At 42.1% G+C, this 26659-nt stretch overlaps 1 protein-coding gene across 2 annotated transcripts in view; it reads left to right on the plus strand.

Moving 5' to 3' along the window:
* The window catches only part of SFMBT2 (Scm like with four mbt domains 2), a 104356-nt gene that overhangs the window by 30177 nt on the left and 47520 nt on the right, over positions 1-26659 (plus strand). The window contains exons 5-7 of one of the 2 annotated variants that reach the window (XM_056481948.1): positions 14304-14392; positions 17419-17665; positions 22498-22595. In XM_056481948.1, the coding sequence (XP_056337923.1) occupies positions 14304-14392; positions 17419-17665; positions 22498-22595 (434 nt within the window). Of the gene's footprint in view, positions 1-14303; positions 14393-17418; positions 17666-22497; positions 22596-26659 lie in introns of those variants that run through there. The other variant, XM_056481949.1, reaches the window with a different exon arrangement.

Below are 26659 nucleotides of genomic sequence, written 5' to 3' on the forward strand. Positions count from 1 at the left end.
TAAAAAAAATAACATAAGTTTAAGAGTACTGACCCTGTTGCTCTGAGTTCTGCCAGTGTTTGACATCATCCAGCTCTGTGGTTCAGAGCATGTTGAATTTGAAACAAAATGAAGAAAAGTCGAATGTTCAGTATCAAAACAGAAGAATTTCAGCCCCATTTTTAGGCTTGGTGTGTTGTCATTATTCAAGCAAACAACACTGACATGTGCACCTTGCTCATGACTCTGGAGATCTCCACTCCTTGAATATCCAGCAGTGAATATCCACGGTTGTTCTTCCACACTCACACCATGTCCTGGGACTTCTGCTCTGAAGCTGTGGAGCTAAAAAGCCCAGAAACCACAGAAAAATGGGAGGCTTGACCCTGAAAGCATAACAGTGGGAACAGACCACTCATTTTTGTAATTGTCAATTTAATTAATGTCTGGCTGAATGCATTTTTAATAAAATACTCTTTAAAAATTATTAGTTTGAGAGATTTTTAAATAGTCATTCTTGATAATTGCATTTAATTTCCCTTCCCCAGTCTCCTGTAATTTTCCCCAGAGGAGTTCTGGAATGGAAATGCCACCTCAACTGTAAGACTAGACTTAGGTAGTTAATGATATAATAGGTAAAGCATGGTCAAACTTAATTAATCTCTGTTGGAGACATCTGTGAAGACTTAAAAACCCCAGTGTCTTTGATGTTCTAAGTTAGATACAGTTTTGGGTGTTTATATCAGAGAAGGAGGTGATTTTTGGTGCATTGGATAGGAACTGGGAAAGGTGAGTGGCACAAGGGGTTTGGTCCAGAGCATGCCAAAGTTGAAGTACACTTTGAAGTTGAAGTTTGAAGATTAAATTATGAGGATTTTCTGAGCTCTTTCAGGCCCAGGACAAGCCAACATGTCCAGTGCCTTGTCCTCAGCAGAGCTTTCCTTCAGGTGCACCTCGGATTTGTGAGGAACGGGCGCAGAGAGAATTTGGGAAGCTGCTAGTGGCAGATGCAGGCACCAGCATGATCCCAGGCCAGCTGTGACTTGCACTTGATTTTTCCTTCATTATGCATGATAATGTGGGCTCCCAGTCACCGTGGAAGGGGCTGGAATCCTGAAGCAGACCATATGCTCCTGGAGCTGTGGAGGTGGCTGATAACGCAGTGCAGAGGTTTCAGGGATGCTCCTATAAAGCATTTCCCTAATGACAGCTAAAAATCAGTTCTTCCACCCCAGATACCAAATTCTGGGTCAGTTCTGACCCTTCTGCATGATACTGGAAAACTTCTGCTCTGAATTCCCAAATAACTTGATTCTGTGTCTCTGTATGCGTGCTCTCACTTCTATTTGATTTTGGTCAGAGAAGGAATAAAACCCAGACCCACAAATGAGCCTAAGGACATGCTGAAACCCATCCTGATTGATGGTTTATTTTGTGTTGTGAGGCAGAGCATCCACCTCCTGGGTTTGTAGCTAAAAAAAGCTTTTTTTCCCATGCTGTCACTTGGGAATGAAGAAACGAGGTGAAAGTCAGCGTTTTTAGGTGTAAAAATGTAACTACTTACTCAAGTGCTGGAGTTGATGTAGAAGATTAATTATATCCAGGGAAAACCTTTCAGGAAATCATCCTGCTGTGTGTTGTACCAGTTTTACTGAAGAGGCTCTGCCATGATGAGAAGAACCTAGAGAGGGGGAAATCCTGCAATTCTCCTGTGCCAAACAGCTCTGGGAGTGTCAGTGAGGAGTCCCTGCCCATGAGAAGCATCTGCACCCTGAATGTTTTGACTGCTGGAATTGCCTCTTCCATAGATTGCTGCTTTCCTTTGAGCAGTTCTGCTCTTGCCCTTGACCTTTTCAGCCTGGATATCAGCAGATGGATCCGTTGGGAAATCTTCTTCTTGTAGAATATCTAAATTGATTCAAAAAGAAGCCACAAAAAAACAAAACAAAACAAAAAAAACAACCCCTTGAAGAAGCATTGTATGATGAAGGTGAAATTAAGGGCTCACAAACCAGTTGGATGAACCATGGCTCTGCACTAATATTTGATTCAGCAGTGAAGGCATTTGGGTTCACTGCAGCATCATCATCTCCAGTCAGAATATCCCAGCTTGATGGAGAAGCTAAAGTTTTATAATTCAAAGGAAATTTAGAGCATTGTGGAAAAGCTGCTCCCATTTCAGGTCCTGCAGCACATTGTTATTCTCATTTCAGATCTTGCCTTGCATAATGTTCCACGTTGATCTCTGATTGAGATTTAAACTCTTCAAAGTTTCAGGGGATGTTTTTGATCCTGGGATTTATAGTTCAAGCCCCTTTTCTGTTTCCAAGTGCAGAAAACACATGTTTAGCAAGCACAAAATGAGCCTTGATGGAATATTTCTTTGATGGTGCTGTGGTGATGGTTATGAATTTACATTTTGTGCATAGGATGTTGAGCACCTCATGGGGCCTGGCTGTGCTTTGACTGTACCATTAATTTGGGGAAGGATGCATGATGAATGTTCATCAGCCCTCCAGGTTCTGATTTGTGGTGCTCACATCACACAGCTGAGGGGCTCCAGAGTGATTAAGCAGGATTCAGTCATTAGGAGCTGGCAGTACAAATGTGATTAATTACAGAACACACTGTAAATTGTGAAATGAGTTTGATGGGTGGTTTTGGTTTTTTTTTCTTTTTGGAAAACATATGTTTCTGCTTCATGGTGTGTCAGAAGTGGAGTCGTGGTGAATGAGGCTTGTTTGCTGTTTCCATGATAATTTGGGAGTGTGCTGGGGCATGGGAATGGTTAGATTTCCATTGTTGTCCCAAGCTCTGGGTGTGAGCAGTGAGGGAGTCACAGGCAAATCCTTAAATTAGACCTTACAAGACCAGCTTTGCTGTTTATACCTCACTAACTCAAGCACAGTGGCACCAGCTTCTCCACCAGTCCTGACAGAATCTTCCATCAAAGAATCCCTTTAACTCTGGGATGCATCTGTGTGTTGGGGGTGTCAGGCTGAAACCAGTAATGGTTTGCTTTTTACTTAGAAATTGCTGCTGGTGAAAAATTAGAAAAAATTTGGAAAACACTGCCCAGAGAATTTGTGTCTGCCCCATCCCTGGAAGTGTTCAGGACCAGCCTGGATGGGGCTCTGAGCCACCTTGTCCAGTGGAAGGTGTCCCTGCCCATGGTAGGGGGTTAGAACAACAGGATCTTTAAGGTCCCTTCCAATCCAAACCCTTCTGTGATTGTAAAAAAAACTCTCTCAATTTTAAGCATTGATCAAAACTTCAGTCCTTCTTTTTTTTATTTTTTAAATTGGTATTTCTTCTGTAATGTATTAAACAATATAATGCATACAATAAACTGCAAGCATCGTCCCCACTCATTCTCCTCTTGCTGTAGAATACAGAAAATAAAAAAAAAAGAAAAACTCAGAATCCCAAATCAGAATGGATTTCTTGGACATCACATCCCTCTATTTGTCTTCTATGTTTTGATGCTTTTATTTGTAGTAGATACTTGCTGTAGGCTCTTGGCACTACCAGGGAAAAAAAAAACAACATAGTTGTGCAGTGAACTGGTTTATGCTTTATGTAAGAACATAATGCTGCTGTAAATTTGTGGGGTTTTACAGAGCTGTCTCCAAAGAATATCCTTCAGAAAGTGACCACAGAGTTTGGGGGTGAGAAAAGGCACTTAGTATGGGGGATAATTGGATGGAGTTTGGAGGTGTGAGGTCAGAGCCCTGGGCAGGATATTTATAGTGCAGTGACATCCCTGGGTGGAATGGCCCATAAATTTTAGGTGGTGCTATGCCACAAAATCTATTTAGGGCTGGTCTGTGAGATCCCAAAAACACACAGGGCATGGAGCTGCCTCTTGTGTCCATTGCCAGGGAAAGCCAAGGGGAGAGTGTTGGGTATTCAGGAAACCTCCAGATTTTCTTTCTTTCACTGTGTGGCACCAGTGACACCTGGGGCAATGCAATTTTTTGTGAAAGACCCTAATTCATACCTGCTGTTGGCATGGGCCAGTGTGTGCCCAGGGCTGCCCAGGAATACTGATTCAGGTCTGGCTTGCAATAGTTCTGGCTGTGGTTGGGAATTCTGACTTGGATGGGATTTATCTAGGAATTCAGCATTTTGCATTGTGGACATAGTTTTTTTCCTCTTTCTGCATTTCTGATGGGGAGCTAGTACACAAGGAGCTGTGGAGTGCTACAGAAAGTCTTTACCAGGGTTGATGGGTGGGCAAAAAGCACAAACATCCTCCCCCATGGCTTTCAACACTTTTAAATCAGGATTTTACAATTTCTGTTACATTTGTCTGTGCATTTCTGTCTACCTGCAGCAGCAAATCTCTTTGCCTGCAAAAATGACTAAATACTTTTTTTGGTTTTCACCCAGAGGGTCTACAATTGGAAGGAAATAATGGTGCAAATACCTTCTAAGTGCAAGGAATCTGGTATGTGTGCTTGTGTCTCATACAGGTGAATTCACAATTTCTCAAGCACACTGAGCTCTGTGATCTGGTTTTGCTTCTGAGCACTTTGCTTAGGATAACAGCACTCTTGCAATTTTATTGTTATTATTTTTTTTATCTCTATGGGATAAAAACTGATGAAGAAATTGCAGTCACAATACCAGGTTCCCCCCGTCTTTTCCCTGAAAGCTCCCAAACTGCTGATTTGACAAGGCTTCATTAAGACTCCTGGGTCTGGAGATGGGGAGCTGGAGCTCTCAGTGCTCATGATCCATCTCTTCTGAGCCCTGGGCACGGTGCTTAATGCACACAGACAGAAGAAATAATCAGGGAGCGTGCGTGGAGGCTTGGGGTGAAGTGCCACGAGCTGCAGAGTTTGGATTCTCATTTTCACAGTGAGCCACCACCCTAATGGACATTGATACTAATGATGGGAGAACCCCTATGGTTATGTGGTGTGTGCAGAGCTTTCCAAACCCAGGCACTGCCTGCCTCTCAGAAATGCCTTTCAGGAGCTCTGGGTGCACATCCAGCAGCATTTGAGTCAGCCAGTCCTGATCTGTTTCTCTCTTGTTGACAACAATGGAATTATTTACCTTGTACCTAAAATCGAGTGGGGCAGAGAGCAGGGTTGTTGCTGTGTTTAAAGACTCTGCAGTTTCTGTTCAGGTGAGAAATTTTGGAGGAGCACAAACCACTCGCTCTGGGTGAAACACTCTGACTTTGTAGTTATGCTTCAGGTTTTTTTTCCTCATTTATCACAGAGGTAACAGAGACTAAAATCAGCCCGTTTTTGCCATGTTGGATTCTGTAACAAAATCAGGATAATCAGCCTTCATTCATGCCTGCAGATACAAGAGAACTGATAATTTACCCACTGTCCTAGGGTGACTTTATTCTGCTTGTGTCCCCAGTCTGCTTATTTTCTGCTTATGCTGGATATTGAGTCCTGTGCTTCCAAAACAAGATATTCAGAACAACAAGAGGTTCCATTGCTTAATATTACTCATTTTTTAAATGAGAATGCTTTGCTTGTTAAATAAACAAATTTTTCCATTTTTCTCCAGGGAGGTTTGCCTCCTGAACTGGTTGGGGGAAGGGCTGCTTGAAGTTGCTTTTTAGAAAAGACCACTTCAGAAGTTTCCTCCCAAAATTTGCCCTAAACCAGGACACCTACTTAAAAATGGTTGTGTCCAGAAGGTGTTTTTTGCATTCCCTTCCCAATTTTTGGTGGTGTTGATGAGGGTGGGTTTTAGCACCTAGCCTAGCTGACAGCATTGCAGAATTGCATTCCAGGTGAAATCAGTGTAAAAACACCTTAAAAATAAATAATTGTAGAAGCACTTGGTTTGGAAAAGACCTCTAAGATCATTGAGCCCAACCATTAACTTAGGCTGTAAATATGTGGTAAATACTCTAACCAGTTGAATGTTTTATCCTTAAAGTCCAACCTGTTGAGGCTGGATGGCCACAGGTGACTTTTTGTGCTGAAGGACCAGGTGAATGAATTGGTTGCATCCTTGCAAGGTGAAGGTTGGGAGGCTGTAAATGCGGTATAATGTGGTATCTGCACCACTTAATTAGTGGCTTGTCTTCATTTTCTTCTGTGTTCACTCAGAGTCAGGATTTAAAACACTAAGGAGATGAATTTTCTCTGTTTGGACTTGGTTGTTTATTAAATATTATCTGAACTACAGAGAGTTCTGCAACACTTTCAACTGCCAGCTAAAAGTGAGCAAAATGGAGCTGAATCCAGCTGCTACAAGATCTTTTAAAGCTAAACAGTCCAATAAAGAACTTACATCTATCTTACTTATACTTTTGATCCAATAACCAGACCCCTGTGATCTGCAGTACAGCACCAACTATTCAACCAAGAACTGCTACCTGAAATCATGGAGAAGAAGGAAAAAGAAGACAGAGGAGAGATAATACCCAAAATCTTCCATCTTGTCCCATACTTATTACTATATTCTAAAACCTTCAGATTTAAAACCCTTCACCATGTGAAATCACACACTATTTTAACTACACACTCATGATTTTAACTCCATCACTCAAATTTGGAAGCTTCTCCAAGGCCTCAAGTCAAAAGCAGTGTTCTTCTGGGGTAAGTGCCAGAAAGCACAGAAAACTCAAAACTCCCAGTTTGTGGGTTTAGGAGAAGAAGGAGGAGATTAATTCCCCTCTCCTCGTGCCATGTCCCACCTGTATCTCTCTTCCCCCATTCCAGATCCCAAGAGAGAGCAGTGCTGTGTGGGGGTGATTCCAGGCTGGCTGGTGCTGATCACACTTGGGTGAAGCCTTGAAGCAAAGGGATGTGACAAAGTGCAAGTGGAGCTGATGGATTTGCTGCCTTTCCTTATCTGCATAATCTGATTGCAATTGATAAGTAGTGCCACCAAGACAGAGCAGAGTCACTTCCCATTATCAGCACCCCTCTTTTTTATCTCTGTTTAAAAAAAAATATTTAAATATTTCAGTGCAAGCCAAGTATTGACTTTGACTGAAGGGAGGTAATTAATCACAGTAGTTATGAGCAGATCATTTACATGATGGGTACTGGGAGTCAGGGCAGGCTAGTCTGGGTTTGTGCCACTCTGTGCCCTTGGGATCTGTGAGGCAAATTTCTCTTCTGATCTTGGGCAGTTTGACTTGGAAGAAGAAAGACCCTTCTGCCAGGACAAAATGTCTTGTTCAGATTCTTGAGGTGTAGGGAGTTAATGGAGGTGATTTTTACAAGAGTTTTCATCATTAAAAAAAGAAAAAAATCAGTATAATAGCATCCACTCACCCTGTTGGTTTTCTTCCACAGCATCCCACATCCACCTCTTCCATAGTTCTGCAGCTGGGTAGGAATTTGTAGCCAGTGCAAGCTTCAAGAAACGAAAAAGCAACTCCCAAACCACCCACTGCTTTTTTATTGTTAAAAAGATAGAAGTTAATTAAGGATAGAGAAACCCAAGGGGAATGGTGTGCACGTCTGTGAAGGGCTCAAAGGATGTTGGGAAGCAAATTGTCCTGTGGACAGTGAGGCAGCTTTTTGCTCATAGACTTGCTTGTTTTGACCCAGAGGATATTAGCAGATCATTTTTGGAAACCCTGAATGGCAGCAGGAAGGATAAAAGTCCCATTGTACTGAAATTTAGTATAGGTGAATAGAAAAACTGTAGGGGAGTTGTTCAGGTGAGGACCTAAATCATGTGTTCATGCCTTTATCTGGCTTTTTTTTTTTCCTCTCTACTTCTTCTGATCAAGGAGTGGTTTTTCATGCAGAGTTGGGTGTGCAAGGATTAAGTCCTGTGTTTTGGCCCTTTCTTGGGTCAAGAGCACAGAAACTGCAGCATAATCTTCTCATACAAATGAAATCAGGGTGGTTTGGATCGCCTGAAAAAACAGAGGGTATCCAATATCCTGTAAAAAATTTTAAAAATATTCAGAATATTGTCATTAAATTAAGCAGCTCACATGGGCTAAACATTAATTTGAAGTTTGTACTTACTCAGTTTTATTTTTAAAAAGTGAGATAATTAAGAGCAAGCAGATAAGACAGCTTAAAGAATCATCTATTCAGAAAATACAAGAACATTTTACAGACATCACACTTCTTCCAGCATCTGTTCATTAGCCTGTTTTAAATTCACATGAATGTGACCACAGAGCTCTGCTGGTCCAGAAGTGTCTTTTGAGCACCTGTATTTGATGGACAGTTGCTGATGGCTTCTGCTTTCCATGAAAATCCTCTCTAGATAATATTTTCCTTGAACACTCTGTTTAATAGACAGGTGTAGAGAAGGCAATGCCTGAGCTCTGAAGTTGGGGTCTCATGATATTTGTGGCTTATGGCTCACAAGGAAATCAGATCAACAGCTTTTGTTGCATTTTTCTTTTCTTTCTGGACTGAATTTGCATTATTTTGTGATCCAGTTCAAACCACAGAACTCTGCTGTTGTGAGAACAGACTGTTTGAAGTTTTAAGTAAGAAATTTGTTTGAAGATGTCTTTAGCCCCACTTGGCTTTTTTTCAGGGAGCCCACAAAAGAATTCAAAGCAAACAGTTATTTTTATTAAAAAAATGCCATTAAAGCACTAAGTAAATTTTTTTAAATGTTGGTTTTACTTAATTTATTTTGGAAATTCTTCATAGGGGATCTGGCTTTGTAGGGGATGCAGTGGAGTGTGTTCCCAGCCCTGAAGGTCTTGGGAAGGGTTCAGAAACAGCCTGAGCCTTTTGCTTAGGGACAGCACTTATCCTGTTTTCACATCCAGTCTGGTTCACAGGGATGTAAATAGTTCAGCAAGATGAATGAAAATGTGGGGATTCAACCGTTTCCTGTCAAAATGCTGTTTTATCAAAATGGAAATATTTTGTGAGAACATGTCAGTTTTGACAAATTGTTTTGATGGGTGAAGTCTAAACAAATTGTTTTAGCATTCTATGTTATTTTGATATAAAGACATCTCATTTCGACTCCATCATTTAGACCTTTATAACATAGTTACAACATTTATGTGTTAATATTTTTGTAACTTATAAATATTGCATCAGATGTGTGACAAAATTAAAAGAAAATGTCAATATTGTAAGCTTTCTATAGTTTTGCAATATGCTGTTTAGCTTTTTAAAAACACCATATCTTGTCACAGAGTCACAGAATGGTTTGGGTTGGAAGGGACCTTAAAAATCATCTTTTTCCACCTCCCTGCCATGAGCAGGGACACTTTTCACTGGACCAGGATGTTCCAAGCCCTGTCCAGCCTTAGTTTTCCTGGCTGACCTCTGGCAGATTTCCACTGTTATGTCACCCATCCCTGCTGATGGAGTGGCTGGAGTTCCTTGTGTTGCCCTTCAGGTGCTCTCCTGCTGATCTGTGATCCTTCTCTCCAGGCTCTGGGCATTTCTTTCTGGCACCAGCAGCTTTACTTTAATGTATCTCAAATGTGTATCTGATTTTTGTATCTAATATATACATGTATACCTAGTTTGTATATCTATATTAAATTCTGAAAATCCTGAATTACTTGTTTAGAAAATTAATCAAACTGGTCTTCTAGTGTGTTTCCTGGTTTATTCAGTTTTTTTTATTTATAACCTGGTATTTTAGTTTAATTCACAATGGGGGGAGAAGAATTGCCTGGGTCCTGCCCAGCTATAATTCCCCTTGTTAACTATTCTTGTTCATTCCAGTCCTAGGAAAGAGTTAAATTTTTAAGGATAAAAATAGTTTCCACACTGAGAGTGTTGTCTCTTAGCAGATTAATCTGAAAGATCTTAAACCATTTTATAAAGCTGTTTAAGATGCTGTTCTTCATAGATGAGAAAATTAAAACTCTGCTGTTTAGAGGTTGATGGGTTCCAGTGGGGATTCTCCAGTAGAGGTGTTGACAGGTTGCTGGGTTATTTAAAAAAAAAGAAACCCAACATAAAGAGTGTTTTGTTGTTTTTTAGTTGGGTTTTTTTTTTTAGATGTGGACAAAAATGAGCATTATTTAATGCTATTGCTTGTTGGGCACATCTATCCATGGGGCATGCTGAGGTTTTTCCAAGGAGTAGCTTATTTTTAGATGCTGTATGCTTGTAAGTTATTTGTGCTAGCATTCCTTTATTTTACCAAATGTAGCAGATCTCTCAGATCCCTGAGTCTTGTTCTTGCCAATCAAGTGGGTGCTTTGGGGGGAATAAACAGTCATGAAAAGTAAAAATCCCACCATGTTCTTTCCATTGTCTTGACAGTCTTTCAGATTTCAAGGTTTTGCCTGCACTTTGCAGTGTCCTGTTTTTGGGGGGAAAAAAAAAAAAAAAAAAAGGAAAATGAGAATTTCCATGTAAACCCATGACCTGACCTGAGAGGAGTGGCTCTCAGCAAAACAGCAACTCCTAGAAAATGAGAGAAAATCCCAAGAGTTGCTAATGTGATAATAGTATCTCCTATTCACTGAATGGAGTGCCTGTGCCTCAGTGCTGCCATGGGACTACCAATGTGCTTTTAATCTCGTATTTCTCTAGAGAGGCAGATAAATCTGAAGCCATTATGTGCTGAGGCTGAGGCAGGGCACAGAGATTCACAGGGTTGCAGGGAATGAAGCTGCTCTCCTGGCTCTGTGTTCAGGGGGTGGAGGGGATGGGGTGTGCATTGCTCCAGCATTCCCAGCTGCTCTTGGAATGGTTTTCATGGTCAGCAGGCACAGAGCCAGGGGAAAGGGCTGGGTTTGGGCAGCTGGTGGGGAAAACCTGAGGATAAATACACTTTGCACATCAGCCAGTGACCAGCTGGTGCAGCCCCTGCTCCTCAGGTGATGCCAGGTCCAGCCTGGAGTCTCAAAACACAAAATGAGACCAGCAAGTAAAACTGAGGAAATGGCTCAGAAAAGGGAGAGAGAAGTGGGAGTCAGAGACATTGTGGATAAGGTGAATTGAGTAAAGTGGAAGAAAATTAGGGATATTGGATATGATCCATTTTTTGGTGGCGTTCAGGTCTCTGGAAGGGGCACTCAATTTTATAACCTGAGTCAATATCTTAGAAAGGTCCTTTTTCCTTCTCATTTAAGAATTTGCTGTGATATTTGCCAAACTAGAAGGTGATCTCTGAAATAATTATTTTTTCAAGGGAGCTGCAAGGACCTGGTTTTTACTTTTGCAGGTGTGGATAATCTCACTGAGGTCTGCTGGGAGTGGCTCAGCCTTCACCAGCCCATCACTGGGTCTGGGAACTGGTGCTTCACTCCAGCTGCTCCTCAGGAGCTGGGCAGGGAAATTGGGATCTTTCTCAGGTGTTTCTCTGGTGGTCTGGGTTTGGATGGATTTTTCACTGTGCTGTTAGTCCTGAATGAACTCAGTCTGGAGCAGAGCTACAGGGGAAGTTCACAGGGGTCCTGTGGGAAGATGGATCTGTTGAAAGGTGAAGAAAGCATGGCTGGCTGAAGCCCATGGACCACTCCTGAGTCACTGAATTTATTTAAGGCAGGGGAAAATGTTTTGAAAACAGGAATACTAGAGGAGTTTAGGTCACCATGGAGCAGGACTCTTTATCCTGGCCACCTTCCCTTCCCACCAGCTGGCCAGCCAGCTGCAAAAAAAAAAAACCAAAAAAAACCAAACCAGAACAGAGTTCCCCCAGCCTGTCCAGCAGTAGGAGAGATTCAGCAGAGCCTTTTGCTGTAGCTAACAAGGGAAAATGGGAAATAGGATTGAAAGTTCACTGCTTCAGTCCCCAGGTGCTGAGTGTGATATGCCAGAGGAGCACCAGCATTGCAGGAGAGGGATGCTCAGGTTGGGCACTGACAGTGCATTGCACTGACAGCTATTCTCATTTACCCAGCAGATTGTCCTTAGTTTAGATATATTTGTTTAACATTTTGCTTGGTCCTCAAAGGCTTTTGCAGATTCACTTCATTACTACTAAAAATTAATATTTGCATTGTGGTGACTTGAACTGGGAAACTGAGAAGGCTGATTGTGCACTATAGGCACCGAGGAACCTTCAAATCCCTGTTTCTACAACTTGCAATGCAATTTATTGTCTCTCAGAGGTTTTCAAGTTGTTTTATCCATGCTACAAAAGCAGAATAAAATAAAGGACAGCCCTAGAAATTAGATTTGTATGAGAAGGATGGTTCTGAAACCACCTAGAAACTGAGAATAGATCTTTTTTTCTTTTATTTTTTTAGCTGAGCTTGTTTAGTCTGAAAACAGAGGTCACCTTGGGATTTTTGGACTTCAGAAGCCTCTAATTCAGACCTGAATGTGGAGAGAGGCATCAGCTGATTTAGATGTCAAACTGAAGTGCAGGTCTTTTAAAAAAGGACAGGGGATTTTTTTTTCTCTCTGGAAGGGAGACTGACTGACAGACAGCCAGATCTGTGGATCAGGCACCGTTATGACATCTCCAGTTGGGCATCTGGAAGTGGAAGCCCCTGAAATCTGTTAATCTGTTGTCAACTTTGAAAATCCTATTCTCCCCCTGTCTCCACCCCCCCCACCTCCACTCCTGCCAGCTTTGAAAGTTCAAACTGTGTGCTTTTTATCACATTTGTCATTCCTTGGTGGTGAAGCTCTGGCAGTCAGAAATTTGGATGACAACTTTGTGGGAATGAGCCAAAATCGAGTTCAGCTTGCACCTTTGTGTGCTGCAGCCAGTGCTGTTCTCGGGGAGAGGCAGAATTCTGAGCTCCAGGGACTCCAGCCTCGTTCATTATCACAATTCCTGTCCTCTCCCTGATGCCAGAATTCAGCTTGTTTTCTTTATCCTGAGGTGGGTGGACAGGGACTGATGAGCTGTACACAGCAGGAGTGTTGAGAGAGAAAGTGTCATATCTAAACCACTTCTTCTAAGGCTATTCTTTCACCTTAAATAATGCAAAAGGTCATAAATCTTCTGGAAATCAGTGCTGCAAAAGACTTAGAATGGTTCTAGGCAAGTTCAAACAGTATTTTATGGAGGCTCAAGTCCAGCAGTGCAAGGTTTGATCATTTTAAATCCATTTAAATGCACATTTAAGGTAATTTAGATATCTAAACTGGATGTTTAGCTCAAGCTGGGAGAACTGGCATTTGGGGAAGGAGCACAGCTCAGAAATGAGGTTGAGATAAAGTGCACTGGGCATAGCTTGTGTCTTTATCCATGCCCAGTCCTCTGGATTACTGTGGAGTGATGGACTTTAAACAATTTATTTACTTGTTTTCAGAGGAAATGCTGAAATTTTCAAATGCTTGTGATTTTTTCCTTCTGTAGGTGTTTCTAAGTTAGCAACATAACTGCATTCCTGATGATTCTCTCACATTTAAGTAAGATTATTTTGGGGAGAAAACAATGTTTCAGATGTAATTTAATTCCCATTTACAGGCAGGTAGATTTAAGGTTTAATTTCTGGATTTCTGATTGCAACTGCAGAGTGCATTTGAAGAGGCATCTCTGTCTCTGAAGCTGAGATTTGTTGAATTATTGCCTTTCTGTGTCCACTTATTTCAGTGTGAATCCTAGAGGCAAAATTTCTATATTTCAATTCAAATATTATAAAACTGCATAGGTGTCCTAAAGTAATGCTGGTTCACAGTGTTTACCTCAGAAATAATTCATGTTTTTTTCTAAATGAAACAGAAGTTCCTGAATGAGAAAAGACTTTAAGTCTTTCTTCTTGCTGATATTGATTCAGCAGCTGATATATGAGTTCTCAGGGTTGATATTTCTACTTTGTTAGAAAAGCACCTGGAGTTTGTGGTCTCCTGTCAAGGAATTGAAAGTTTGCACAGCTTCTTTTTTTTTTCCCAGAGGTCATTAGTGAACATACTGGGAGACTTTATAAATCACATCTGAGCCCAGGTGATAAGCAGGAAAGGAGTGGTTACACAAGCAGTGGCCAGTTCTGAATGGGAGAGATGGGGATGATAAACCAGGATGTTGTAAATCACTGTCAGTGGCTACAGTGAAGCAACACCTTCCCTTTTTTTGGGATTTAACTGTGTGCACAGGTTGCCCAAAGAACTGGACAACAAACCATCTTTTTCTCTTGGTCTGAGCTGCTGTTGTATCCAAAACTGTAGAGCTGGGATGTTTCTAAAATGATGGAATCACAGGATGGTTTGGGTTGGAAGGGATCTAAAATGCTCATCCAGTGCTCTGCCATATTCAGGGACACTTTCCACTGTCCCAGGTTGCTCCCAGCCCCATCCAGCCTGACCTTGGGCATTTCCAGGGATCCAGGGGCAGCCACAGCTTCTCTGGACACCCTGTGCCAGGGGCTCATCCTTTAATAATGAAGAATTTCTCAATAAATACACCAGGTCCACTGTGTGACACACACGTGGCAAGTCTCTGCAGTGTGCTGTGCTAAGAATTTCATTTCTTCCCTTCCCCAGCAATCAAGGAGAAGTACATGGACTGGACAGAGTTTCTCATCCAGGATCTGACCGGCGCCAGGACAGCCCCTGCCAATTTGCTGGAAGGTGTATGTATTAGATTGCAGTTCCTCCTCCTCCTCCTCTGTGTGTGCTTGTGTCTGTGTGCCTGCCCTGCCCCAAAATCTGTGCCAGCCCTGCCTGCACCCTGCTGGCTCTGCTTCTGGCCCAGGCTGGGGAGTTGGTTTGTGCCTTTTATTTCTTTAGGAAGGTGAGTGCTCAGAAAAGGTCTGGTGGGGGAAGGAGAGCATGGGGGCCATCCAGAGAAAGGAGAACTCAGCCCTTCTAACCCCATTAGAGCCATCAGACTGGTACCTGAGCTGCCAGTCCATCTCTGCCCCATCCCTGGAAGTGTTCAGAGCCAGGCTGAACAGGGTTTGGGGCAGTCTGGGGTAGTGGGAGATGTCCCTGCCCATGGCAGGGGTGAACTGGGTGATCTTCAAGGTCCCTTCCAACCCAAACCATCCTGATTCTGTGGCACAGCTTGGGGAGGGGTTTGGTAGTTGATAGTCAGGTTTATCTTTCCATGGGCAGTGCTCCCTCAAGGACATTCCCTCCCCAGAAATCCAGCAGGTCACATTTAGTGGGGAAGTTGTAGGGTGAGGTGCCCCAGAAGAGCAGAAGGGTCCATTTTTGGATGGCCCCATTCTGTCTGTGCAGCAAATCCACAGGGTGATTGCAGCTGGGACAGCTCAGTGTGCCTTGAGATCCTGGATAAAAACCCCACAGCTTCACCTTGAAGCTTTTGCATCACCTTGTTCTTGTGTGGGGAGACAGAAGGTCCTGCAGGAGCCCCTCATGCTTTGTGCCTCTGTGTTTGGGCTGAGAGGAGGGCATAGAGGAATTCACCTTTGTGAAAGTCTCATGTTGACTTTGTGGGAGGCCAGTGTGCATCCAGGCACCACTTTTGATCATTTTGTCCCTCGCTTCCACCATCCACAGCTGCATCCTTTTCCCACATGCCCAAGCAGTGTGAATGCACCTGGCATGGAGAATTATTATTGCCCCATTAAGGGCTTTTCCCCCCCAGTCTGAAGGATGAACAACCCCAAATAATCCCCATTCCTGGGCTGCTCCCAGGTGGCACATAGAGAAATTTGATGATGTCCAAGCCCCATCTCTTGTGTGCCAAACCTCCCCTTTCTGCAGGCAGGGAGGAGAGGCAGCCCCAGGCAGAAAAGCAGAGAAAACATTGTGTTGGCTTGAAACATTTCTGATCCTTTTGTGGTGTTTCATGTGCTGGGTGCTGTCTGTGTCCTGCAATGTGTGTTGGCCCCTGTTGACAGATTTGCTGTTCATGAGTGCTGCAGATTGTTGTTAGACTGTTAAATCAATATGTAGTGCTACTTCTAAAATCTTTTTTTTACATGCTGGCTATGCATGTGAAGGGTTCTTGCATGATGGTAAATGTTAATATTTCATGCAAGCTGATTATTAATCCTTAGCCATTCAGTTCTCACAGGGTAAGTGACAGCCCATTGGCTTAAAATTTAGCACACAAATCAGGGAAGCAATATTCACTTTGATACAGCCAGGGATTTATTATAATAAGTTAAATCATTACACCACCGTTTCATATTAAAGATTATTTTGTTGCAGTGAAGCAGTTGTATGAGAGGAGAAAAAAATATCCACATTAAAGTGGATTTCTGCTGTATTATTAAATTCTGACACTGCATTTTGCCATGAAATAATATTTGAAGTGATTATACTGATGCTTGCAGCTTGTACTGTAGAAGAGTAGCTTATTATGGCAAATATATTGTTCTGAGAAATATCTATTAATCATAAAGCTGTTTAAAACTGTACATGTGATAAGCTCTTAGTTAATTTTAATTGCATTTTTTACCATATTCTCATTCTCTTGCCTGCATTTTTGAATTAGGAGTTGTATGAAAATCAGTTGCACCTCAGAGTTTGAATATTTACAATATTCAGTAGGAAAAAGAACTTTTTGAAAAATAAGGCTTTATCCTTACTTTGTTTTGTAGCCACTGTTAGAAAGAACCATCCTGGACTGACTCTTGATTTACAGAATTAATATTTTTAAAAGTAATGTGAGATGTTTATATGGTTTAATTAAGTCAAAGTGGGACAAACAGGAAAAAAAAAAGTGTGTTTTAATGTATTTTGCCTTTGCTTAGCATCTCCTTTGGGGACCAATGCTTCCAAGTCTTGGGGCCATTTTAATGCTGCTCTTAAAACCCTGGAACTGAGACATTGCATAAGAATTCAAACTTGTAGTTAATAAAAAAAAAAAAAAAGAAACCTAACCATTATGTTAAAGCTTGAGAACACAGAGATGCTCACAGTAACAAACCAAAACCACTGAGCCCCAAAGGGGTTGTTCTGCAGAGCATCTCATGGTTTTTTAATGCCTGTGCTTGCAGGTGGAAAGTTACACATGTGTGTAACAGGCTGGGATCCCAGAAAATAACCATGTGGAAGCAAATAACCTCAGTCACTGGGATTTCTTGGGCATGGTGGATTGACCCAACAAATCCTGTGTGCCTCAGGCTTGGATCCAAACCTTTGAGCTTTGGAATAACCCCCACAGACTCCTGCATCCATGGCTGGGGGGGATAATTTGCTCTCCATGCCAGTGGAGATAAGATAAAGCTGATCTTTGGTGAAAGAGATCAGCACACAAAGTGAAATTTCTGGGCCATGCATAAAATAGTCACATTTTAGGTAAATACTAGGGTCCAGTCCTGTGGTTGGTTCTTATCAGCTGCAGTCAATGAGAATTTGTTTGAAATCCTCCAGTACAACTGGGCTTTGAGTAGTTCAGGATGTCCTAAGTGGATGTGCCTTAGGAGCTGTTCCACCTTTTATTATTCTTTTTTTGTTGTTGTTGTTGATGATGTCGGTTGAGAAATTAGCACAACTGTTGTTTTCTGTTTTACTTCTGAATTTGCACTTGGAAGACATTGGGTAAAATAGAAGAAGAACAGACTGTTTGCTGATCGCTTGGATGATGGTGTGAAAAACAAAAATAATCTTCTGCTGTCATCTGTTTCCTTGAGAAGTCTTCAAATAAAGTTTAAAATAAGGAGTTTTGCTTCTATTCAAACAGCCTCTGCGAGGAAAAAACCCTGTAGACCTCATTACAGTTGATTCCTTAATAGAGCTGCAGGATTCCCAGAATCCCTTTCAGTACTGGATAGTTAGTGTGGTTGAAAATGTTGGAGGAAGATTACGCCTTCGCTATGTGGGATTGGAGGAGACTGAATCCTATGACCAGTGGTTGTTTTACTTGGATTGCAGACTTCGACCAGTGGGTTGGTGTCAAGAGAATAAATACAGAATGGACCCACCTGCAGGTAAAAAGCCTCCCTGAAATGCTGTCTCCCTTCGTGGTGTGCACTGATGTTTTGAGATATTGTTTGTCCTTTTCCAGCATTCACATTGCTTTGTCAGTAGTTTCTGGCTGTGGCACACATGGGAGGGGAGATCCATCTAATTTGGGCTCAGGGTGGGTCAGGTGAACTGCATTCTTTATTAAATAACTTCAGTTGATGTCTTTGCAATATGAAACACCTGGAGATTACAGCTTGCAGAAGAAGCTCTTTAGGGTTGAGTTTAGTGTTCAAGCTAGCTTGGATGGAAAGGGGTTGGGACTACAGTTCAGCCAGTCTGGGATCACAGGCTGATCCACCTTCTCCTGTCTAGGTTAACAATGTGTCCAGGTCTGTGCCTCGTTTTCTTTGTGCTGTGGGTGAAGTTCTTCCATGAATATTAAATTCTTCTCTTCTGGGAAGGTGTTTCTGATGTGGCTTCTGTCCCTCACCTGATAAGGAGAGTTGACCCCAGTGTGGTCAATTCTCGTGTTCACAAGTTTGTCTGGGACTTGGGTCTTGAGTGCTTTTTGGAAGTGTGTATTTTTCTTCACTGATAGGTAGAAATCAATGTTCCCCATTACCTCTAAATTAGATGTGAATGCTGGAGAGCATGAATATCACCCACTCTGTTATTTTACAGAGTCTTTGTGTTACAGAGAAACTTTTTCATTGACTGTCTCTGAACCCTCGTGGCCTGTATAGGTTTGGTGACTATAGAAATGGCCCAGAGGAGATTTGTGCTTCCTCTTAGTTCATTCCATTTGCTTTTTACTCTTTCCTCCTTTTATCCAGTTGCACATCCTTCTCTGTGGATTCCTCACCCCTCATACCTTTCTTTTATGTTTTTTTTTTTTCAGTTGTCTTTCTCTAAACTTATTACTGGACTCTTCATTTGCTGGAGTTGTTTCCTTTTCTTCTCCTCTGTCCTTGATTTAACTTCTAAAATTTCTCTCTGGTTCTTACATGCTTTAGCTGTTTCCTTTCATTTCTCTAGTAATTCACTTTTTAGTCAACATTGTTATTAATGGATTCAATGCCCAGATCTTCTTTTTGACATATATTTACTTAAATAGGTCTTCATTACTTTACATCTCCTAAATCTGAGTTTGTTGAGAAAAGACCCTTCAGGACTGAGCTCTTTTGGTTTTGCCCAGATCCTCTGCTGATCACTGCTTCTGGGGTCTGTCATTTATTCCCCTTCTGAGCCAGCAGTCAGGCTCTGCACTGCAGGGACTGCCAGCCAGGAGTGGAAATCTGAGGAGTTTCTGGAGGCAGCAGTGCTGGTTGTCCCACTGCTGATCATTTGATGTCCATCTAACACAGAGTCACTGAATCGTTAAAGTTGGAAAAAAACCCTTTAAGATCTTCTTGTCCAACCATCCAACGTGTCTGTGAGGCACAGTGAATAAATAAAGTGTGTGAGACATTAACTGAGAGGAAGAAGACAGAAAATACCCCAAGTGGCTGGTCTCATGGGATCTGCTTCAAATTAAAGTCTCTGCAAAAAGATTCTTGGAGCAGTCAGGGAAGCAGCAGTGAGTTGTGAGGATGAGATGCTGGCAGCAGAGAGCTCTAAAGAAACTCAGGGATGAGGCTGTTAATTCAGCCACAAACTCAAAAAATGAGGTTTCCTAAAGACCTGAGGTCCTGTGTCAGGGGTACATCCCCTAGTGAATTTAGGGAAGAGCATTTGGACTAGGAATATGTCTGTTGTGTGAAAGACCTAGTGTGGACCTTCTTAGGAAGGAGAGATTTTGTGGGCACTATCTTGTTTTTAACACATCAGGGATTAGGTTCACCTGCCATGGTGCAGGCATCAAAAGACAGTTCTGCATGATAATTTGCTTCTCTTTAGATGAGTAGGGAAAAGAGGGTGCTAAGACACAACCAACATAGGTGACATGAAATGACATCTTTTTCAGCCTATTTTTTTCACTCACAGGGGTTGAAACCAATGAATACACACCTGGTTGTCCTAAATTTTGAACGTCTGAAGCCAGTTAAGGCAGCTCCTTGACTGATAAAGGGAACAGCCTCAGACTGTGTATCAGAGCTGTTAGGAATCTCCTCTGAAGAGATGCTGAGGACATGTAGCTGCTCCCAGATCAGGCTGTGTGTCCCCTTGCTATCAAATCAGGGTGTTTTTATGTTTTTATACATCACCTCTGCAGCTGGTGACAGTGCTTTGCCTATCCTTGACTTGGGTGCTGCATATCCACCCTGAGCTTTATTTCCCTCTGTGTCTGGGGTGTGACTTTCCTGTTGATCCTCCTCTGGCTCCTGCCAGGTTTCATTTCCCAGTCAGTCTTTCAAGATGCAGAGCATCTCAGATAAAGGACCCATGGACTCAAACAATATTTTGGATGGTGGGGTCTCTTTCCTGAAGCCACCCACATCCTAACACCCTCTTAATGTGAAAGAGGATCCTCTGGGGCTTGGAAGTAGATCATGTCTGAGGTCCCTTCCAACCCAAACCATTCAGTGACTCTATGAAACAGCATCCAGCTGTCTTCTCCAAACAGGCTCTGTATATCTCACAAGCCCATTTAACTGAAGCAAAGGGGTTATAGCTTATTTTTTTCATTCAGATGTATATCTGAGTCTGGAATAATCCTCCTTGCTAGTGCAAATTGGCACAGGCTGCTTGACACAGAGCCACTGATGGCCTGAGCTCAGCTGTTTATGCAGGACCAGATCATCCCCTTTTATGCTACTTTCTATTTAAAGACAAATTGCCAGTCATTTTAATTGCTCTCTACTTGTGAACTCTAATACAAATTGACACAGTACACTTTGTTCAATTACCTGCAGCCCTGGCACTTAAATAAAATGCTTTATGCTCTTTTAACCGTGCAATTTAGTGTCCATACACTTGCCAGCATAAACGAGACACCACTAATTAAATGTCTACATGATATTCCTTGAAGGCACTGGAGTTGCCTCTGTATTTTGAATTTTGTTGACACTGCCCACAGAAGCTGCTGCTTGTCTTTGCTGATTTTGGCCAAAGTTGCCCAAAACTTGGCCAGAGTTGCCCAAAATGTCACTGTCATGTTTCCTGTGCTTCACTGGCATCACAATAGAAAATGAGGATCTGTTTCCAGCAGGGAAGCACCAGGCAGAGTTTTCCTGAACTCAGACTAGAAACAACAGGCTGGCTGCAGCCTGGGGCAAAATCATATTGTGTTAAGTATTTCCCTGTAAATTAAACCAAAAAAGAAAGAAACAAGGTGAGTGTCCCCCTCCCTGCACTTCATGCTGATCAGAATTCCTGCAAGCAGGGGAGAAGTGGGGCAACAAAACCATAAAATAATGAACAATTAGATAAAGAGTGCACTTCTTAACACTTGTGCCCGCTGCACACGCTGTAAACAAAGACTTGAAATCTATATTGCCATTAATAGCCAGACAGCTGAGGAATTAAAAATACTGCCCTGAAAGGTTAACATTCCCCTTCAAGTGTGTTTAAATTCATATGCATATCCTTGATGTCTGTTCTGAAGTAGTGAGATTTGATACAGTGGATGTATAAATACATCCACTTCAGTGAGTGATTCTGCAAATCCTGTTTTGATAAGGTCTTAAATCTGTTGAGTTCAGAGCATAAAATTCTCTTGTACCATCAGTGCTAGGTGGAAACAGTGCTTGCCAATTCCTTTTTTTTTTTTTTTACACATATTTTTTATTCCCTCCTTCAGAATTGTAAGATACAGCAGTAAATCTTCTGCTAGCTAGTAAATATATATGGTTATTAGATGTACAGGATTTAAATGCAAATTGGGCCAAATTGAACCTCAGTGTGAATGTGGGAAGCCAGACTGGCCAAAGAAAAGCTCCACACTCTTCATATCAAGATTGGAGTTTATTATTGAGCAAATGTTCATTTCCATTTTAATAATTGTTGCAGTCTATCTACCTATCTTCTCTCTTTGAGGCCTTGATATGAATGTTCTGCAATAACTTGTTATGTGCAAGATAACAATATGTTTTCTAGGGCAGGAGTAAATCCAATATAATGTTCCTCATCACAGTATTGTTTCCTACATTGTTCCCTTTGATGATTCATAGGCCTTTCACTGCACTGAACCATAAAGGGCTTGTTAATATCATGATTTAATAATATTAAACCTGTGTAAAGAAACTCACTGGAAGCAATGTGAAGCTGCACAAAGATGTTGCCTAAAAGTGTAATGATGAAAATTCATGAGTGTAAGTCCTTGCTCTGGTGTGATGCTCTGGTTTGAGTGTGATACTAAAAAATGTGTCTGGGTGGAGGTTTAGCTGAAATGTTTCTTCCCAGACCCACTCCAACCCTGCAATTAAAAAACAAACAAACAAACAAACAAACAAAAAACAACAACAAAAAAACAAACTTTCTGATGAACAGATGCCTTAAAAATGATAATTTTTGTTTTGTTCAAATATAACTAATATTGGCTGAAGACCTGAGGCTCCTCAAACTAGGAAACATCAGGTATTTTAAGAAATGAAAATCAAATGAGAGTTTTTTCACTATTATCAAGCAATGAGATAATACAATTCTCATTCCTTCAGCAGTATTTGAAGGATGTGAATTTTTCTGGGTTTTACTCCAGGATATGAAACACAATCTTCCTCCAGTGTGCCCCTGCTAGTTGCTTTTATGTTGAATTTATCCATGCTGCACAGCTTGGAATACAGACACTGTTCATTTCACTTGCTCTGTCCATTCATATGACTTAAGAACTTTAGTCTTCCAAAAATGTTTGATCTCCAAACAGTCACCTCTTGGTTTTGTTGTTCTTTTTTCCTTTGTGTTATTGTCATCCCTTTAGATATCTATTCTCTGAAGACTATAACTGAGTGGAAATGCGCTCTGGAAAAATCCCTTAATGATGCAGCAAATTTTCCTCTTCCAATGGAAGTGTTCAAGGTAAAAAATACTTCTCCTTTGCTTGTGGAACCTGTGATGAATAAATATCATGCCATGATTAGCAGCTTATGTTAAATTTTTTTTGGAAAGCCTGTTCCTCTAATACATAACCATGGAATGTCACAATTTGGATGTTTGTATAAAGCACTTTTTATGTGTGGACTTACTTCTGGTGTTTTCTGGGGGCTGGGGGTGACCAGCAGGGATTTCTCCAGATGTTTTTTGTGTGTCTTATCCTGTTAGATCTGTGCAAAGACATTGTACACAACTGTGAAATAGTAAGGCTGTGAATATAAAACCTGACACAAACTGGACAGATTTCTGTGAGCCTTGCACCAAAGTTTTCACCTGAGAGAGACCTCCTTCAAGGACCTGTAGTGGAATTAAGAGATAATTTTCCTGCATCTTCTTTTTTTATTTTTTATTCTTACTCTTGTGCTTTAATTTCCCATGTAAATCTGCCCTAGTGTTAACCATGGTGGCTCCAGATGATCCTGGTTTGCAGTTCCATCCTGGCAGGGGTGGGATGGGCAGTGATGAGAGGATGCTCAGGGAGGTGCCTCTTGCTTGGGGACCTGGTGGACCATGTGGCTGGATACTGCTGGGAACCAGGGAAAAAACAGCCTTGAAGCCTTGGCTTTCTCAGGCTGCTCAAGGACAAGGAATTGTAACAATGGTTAAACACCTGTGAGAGATGTGATATTTTGCAGAAAGCATGTTTTCAAAGAGGTGTTGCCTTCTTGGACCAATGAACCTTTTCTATTCTGTTTTGCACAAACTACCCTATATATATAAGTGTAGTGTTTGTTTAAATAAAGCTCTGTTTTCATTCTCCATTACACAAAGGACTATGTTGCATTATCCTTTCTGCTGCTCCTATGGCCAAAATGCAGCAGGACCAGGCTGCCCTCCCCACCACCAGCCTGGGGACCCTCTGGGTTCCTTCCCAGCCCTTTACAGCAGTGCTGGGATTCTCCAGAACATCCTTGGAATGTTGCAGTTCATGTGTAGATGTGGCACTTCTGGGTTAATGGTTGGGCTTGAATCTTTGAGGGTTTTTTTAACTGAAATGATTTTATAGTTCCATAACTGGAATAAGGCTCTTATCATGTCCCATTCTGGCTGCCACAAAACCCCAGTGCCACCTTCACCCTCCTGCAGGGATGTGCCAGCCTGAGGAATCCAGGCTCCTCACCCAGCTGAGATGCACTCCAATTAGCAGCATTAATTAGGGAACACTTTGCTGATGGCCCAGGCAGTGGCTCATTGGCAATGTGGGAGCTCTGCTGTGCTGGGAAGGAAGATTTGTGTTGGCCTTGGGCACAGATGAGGGTTTGAGGAGCCCTGTGTTGGGATGGAAGTGGTGTGCAGAGAGTTCTGGGTCTCTGCCATTTGTCTCATCCAAGGCTCCCATCTGCCAACTCTATTAAAAGTTTGCACTGGCAGCTTCAAGATCAAAAATGCTTTGTGTGGGGCAGGGATTAAATCACAAAATGGAATGTCTAATGTGTAAATTTTATTCCTGTTTGTGTGGAAGAGTAAAGAATGTTTCTGATGAGGCTCATGAAGCATCCTTTTTTAAAAAAAAAAAGTTTATAACTAACAGCTGTGTTGCTGCCTCTTCCCAGCATGCCAGACTGATGCCCACTTATTTTAATTATTGCATGCAGGTCATAAATTTGAATTCAGCACATTCCAGTTGCTGTGCTGTGTGGTTGGAGCTTGCAAAGATGTTCCTCCTGAAAGACAATGCAAAACCTTGGAATGCTTGAATGGCCCAAGAGGAGAATTACTTTGGGGCCAAATGTGGCAAAAATGTCAATGTTTAGGTTCATGATTAGGTCAGTAGGACTTCTCTGTTTATCATAATGTGGAAGGTGAGCACAAGATGAGCAGAATTCAGAGTTTGTTGCTTTCTGAACCCTGGTTTTGGTGCTGGGAAGACAGGAGACTGAAGAAATTTTTTGTGTGTGGGCATCACTTTATTCTGCCCATTTGGGGTGAATCAACCCCATTTTGTACATCTTAATTAAGGAGAAAAAGACAAGATGTCATCTGTGCCTGTGAGCAAGAATTCCTCTAGTAGTGACTTAAACATGAGTTAAAGCTTTAGGAGACTATCTGGGAGTAAACTCAATTGATACTGCAAAGAAATCCAATGTGTGGGACCTTCAAGTAGAATCCCAGATCCCAGCAAAGAGTGTCATATCCAAAGGTGTCTTTTACAACTTTTTTTAATTTTAATTGTTTTTATTTTATTTACAAACCCAGCACAGTAGTGTCTCTACAGGGTGCCTGGGGCTCCTTGCCACTGTAGCTGAAGTGTGTCAGATGAGATAAAAAACACAAGGTTTGACAGCTGGCAGCTCTTGGAGATCTTCTGGAAAGCTGAAGAAGTCTGCTTTGGCAGACATGGTAACTGCACACTGAGCAGTTACATTCTGTTTTTCCCACATTTCCCTGCAGAATTCCATGGCTGTAGGTGTGTGCTCACTCTCCATGAGCACGTCCCCTGAGCTGGATTAAATCTGTGTTATCCTTAAAGCTCTGCCTGACAGGGGAAGTGTCACTGTGGTGCCATCAGGCTGTCCCCAGGAGGTGGCACTGGCAGAGCAGAGCCACCTCTGTAGGTGTGAGAATTGGCTGCTCTGTCAGCCCCTGGCTGCTGTCAGCAGTGACACTCCTTAGTTTTGGTGTCACAGGGTTGTTGGATTCTGCCTGGGAGCTCCAAGACCATGGGTTTGAGCCTGAATTATCAATGCTCAGTGTGTGGTGTTCTTCAGCAGCAGCTCCAAAAACCTCTTGCAGAAGCACAGCCCTGATCCTTGGCATCCAGGGAGAGGGCACCAGACCACAGGAGCCTGTTGTAAAAATGAGGGAGAAGGCTGCAAACAGGATTTTCTTTTCTATTTTCTTTTCCTGGTGCTGTTTTACACTTGGCCATATGTTGGAAGTGTTTGTGAAATGCTTTAGGATCCTTTGAGAAAGGAATGTGATGTTTAACTGCCAGAAAATGCTGCTATTATGCAGCTACTAAACATAGTGTTTTGCAAACTGCACATCCTGGAATAAATTTTCCTCCTCACAGAAGCTTTTTGCATTGCACCTGCTATTTTGTCGTTCCCTGCTTTTCAGAAAACATGTTGATCCTTGAAGAAGAATAAACAGACAGGGTTTTCAAGGATGTTTGAATGGCTTAGGAGCACAAATCCTTCCAAAAGGCCACAACCCAAGGACATGTGTCCTTTGCTGTGTCTGCTCTGATTTCAGGGTGCTGTTGGGGTTTTCCTGCTCCTGCTTTGGTGCTGGTCATAAATGATGATTTGGGTTTCAGAGGACACCTGGTAAAAGGGTCAGGGAATAAAGATGTGAATACAGATGGTCCAGATGTTACTGGGGTGTGATTCTGAGTTCAGTGGAACAATTTCAGTGGTTTGCTTCAGTGCTGGCATTGCTGGTGCTCTCTAAGAGGGAGCCATGCTCCAAACACAACCCTAATACCACCAGTCAGTGCATATTTTAGAGTTGCAGCCCAGCAGCTTGTATGAGGTAAATGAGTTTAGTTTCCTGGAGAGAGGCAGACAGGAGATCCTGGATATCCTCTCTGACCTCCCATTCTGCTTTCTCCAGTCTCCTGTGCCAGATCTGTGTGTCTCCTGCAGATGTTGTGGATCCTCTCCTCAGACACCTGTTTGGGCAACTAAATCCTTCCCAGGATTTGGGGTGCTCATCATCTTTCCATGGATTTTGCCTATTGGCCTCATGTTCCCAGTTCCTGTGAACTGAATCCTGATGACTGGTTTGGATGGAGCTGTTACCAGCCACATCTCTAAACCAAACCTGATAAACTGCTTTATCAGGAGAGAGGGGTTACCTAAGACAGGTGGAAGTGGCTGATTTAGAGCCTTTGGTCCTGTTCCTCTACCCCCCTCTCCTCCTTTCCTGAAGTTGTTGTTTGTTTTTTCCAGCTCTAAATATTTCTAGCAATAACCCCCTCTATATGCCCAGCCCAGTATTCCCCTATTTCTGACTGGAGCTTCTGGATGTCTCCTGTTACCACTTAA

This window comes from Oenanthe melanoleuca, chromosome 1A (genome assembly GCF_029582105.1).
Source record: "Oenanthe melanoleuca isolate GR-GAL-2019-014 chromosome 1A, OMel1.0, whole genome shotgun sequence".
Taxonomy (NCBI): Eukaryota; Metazoa; Chordata; class Aves; order Passeriformes; family Muscicapidae; genus Oenanthe; species Oenanthe melanoleuca.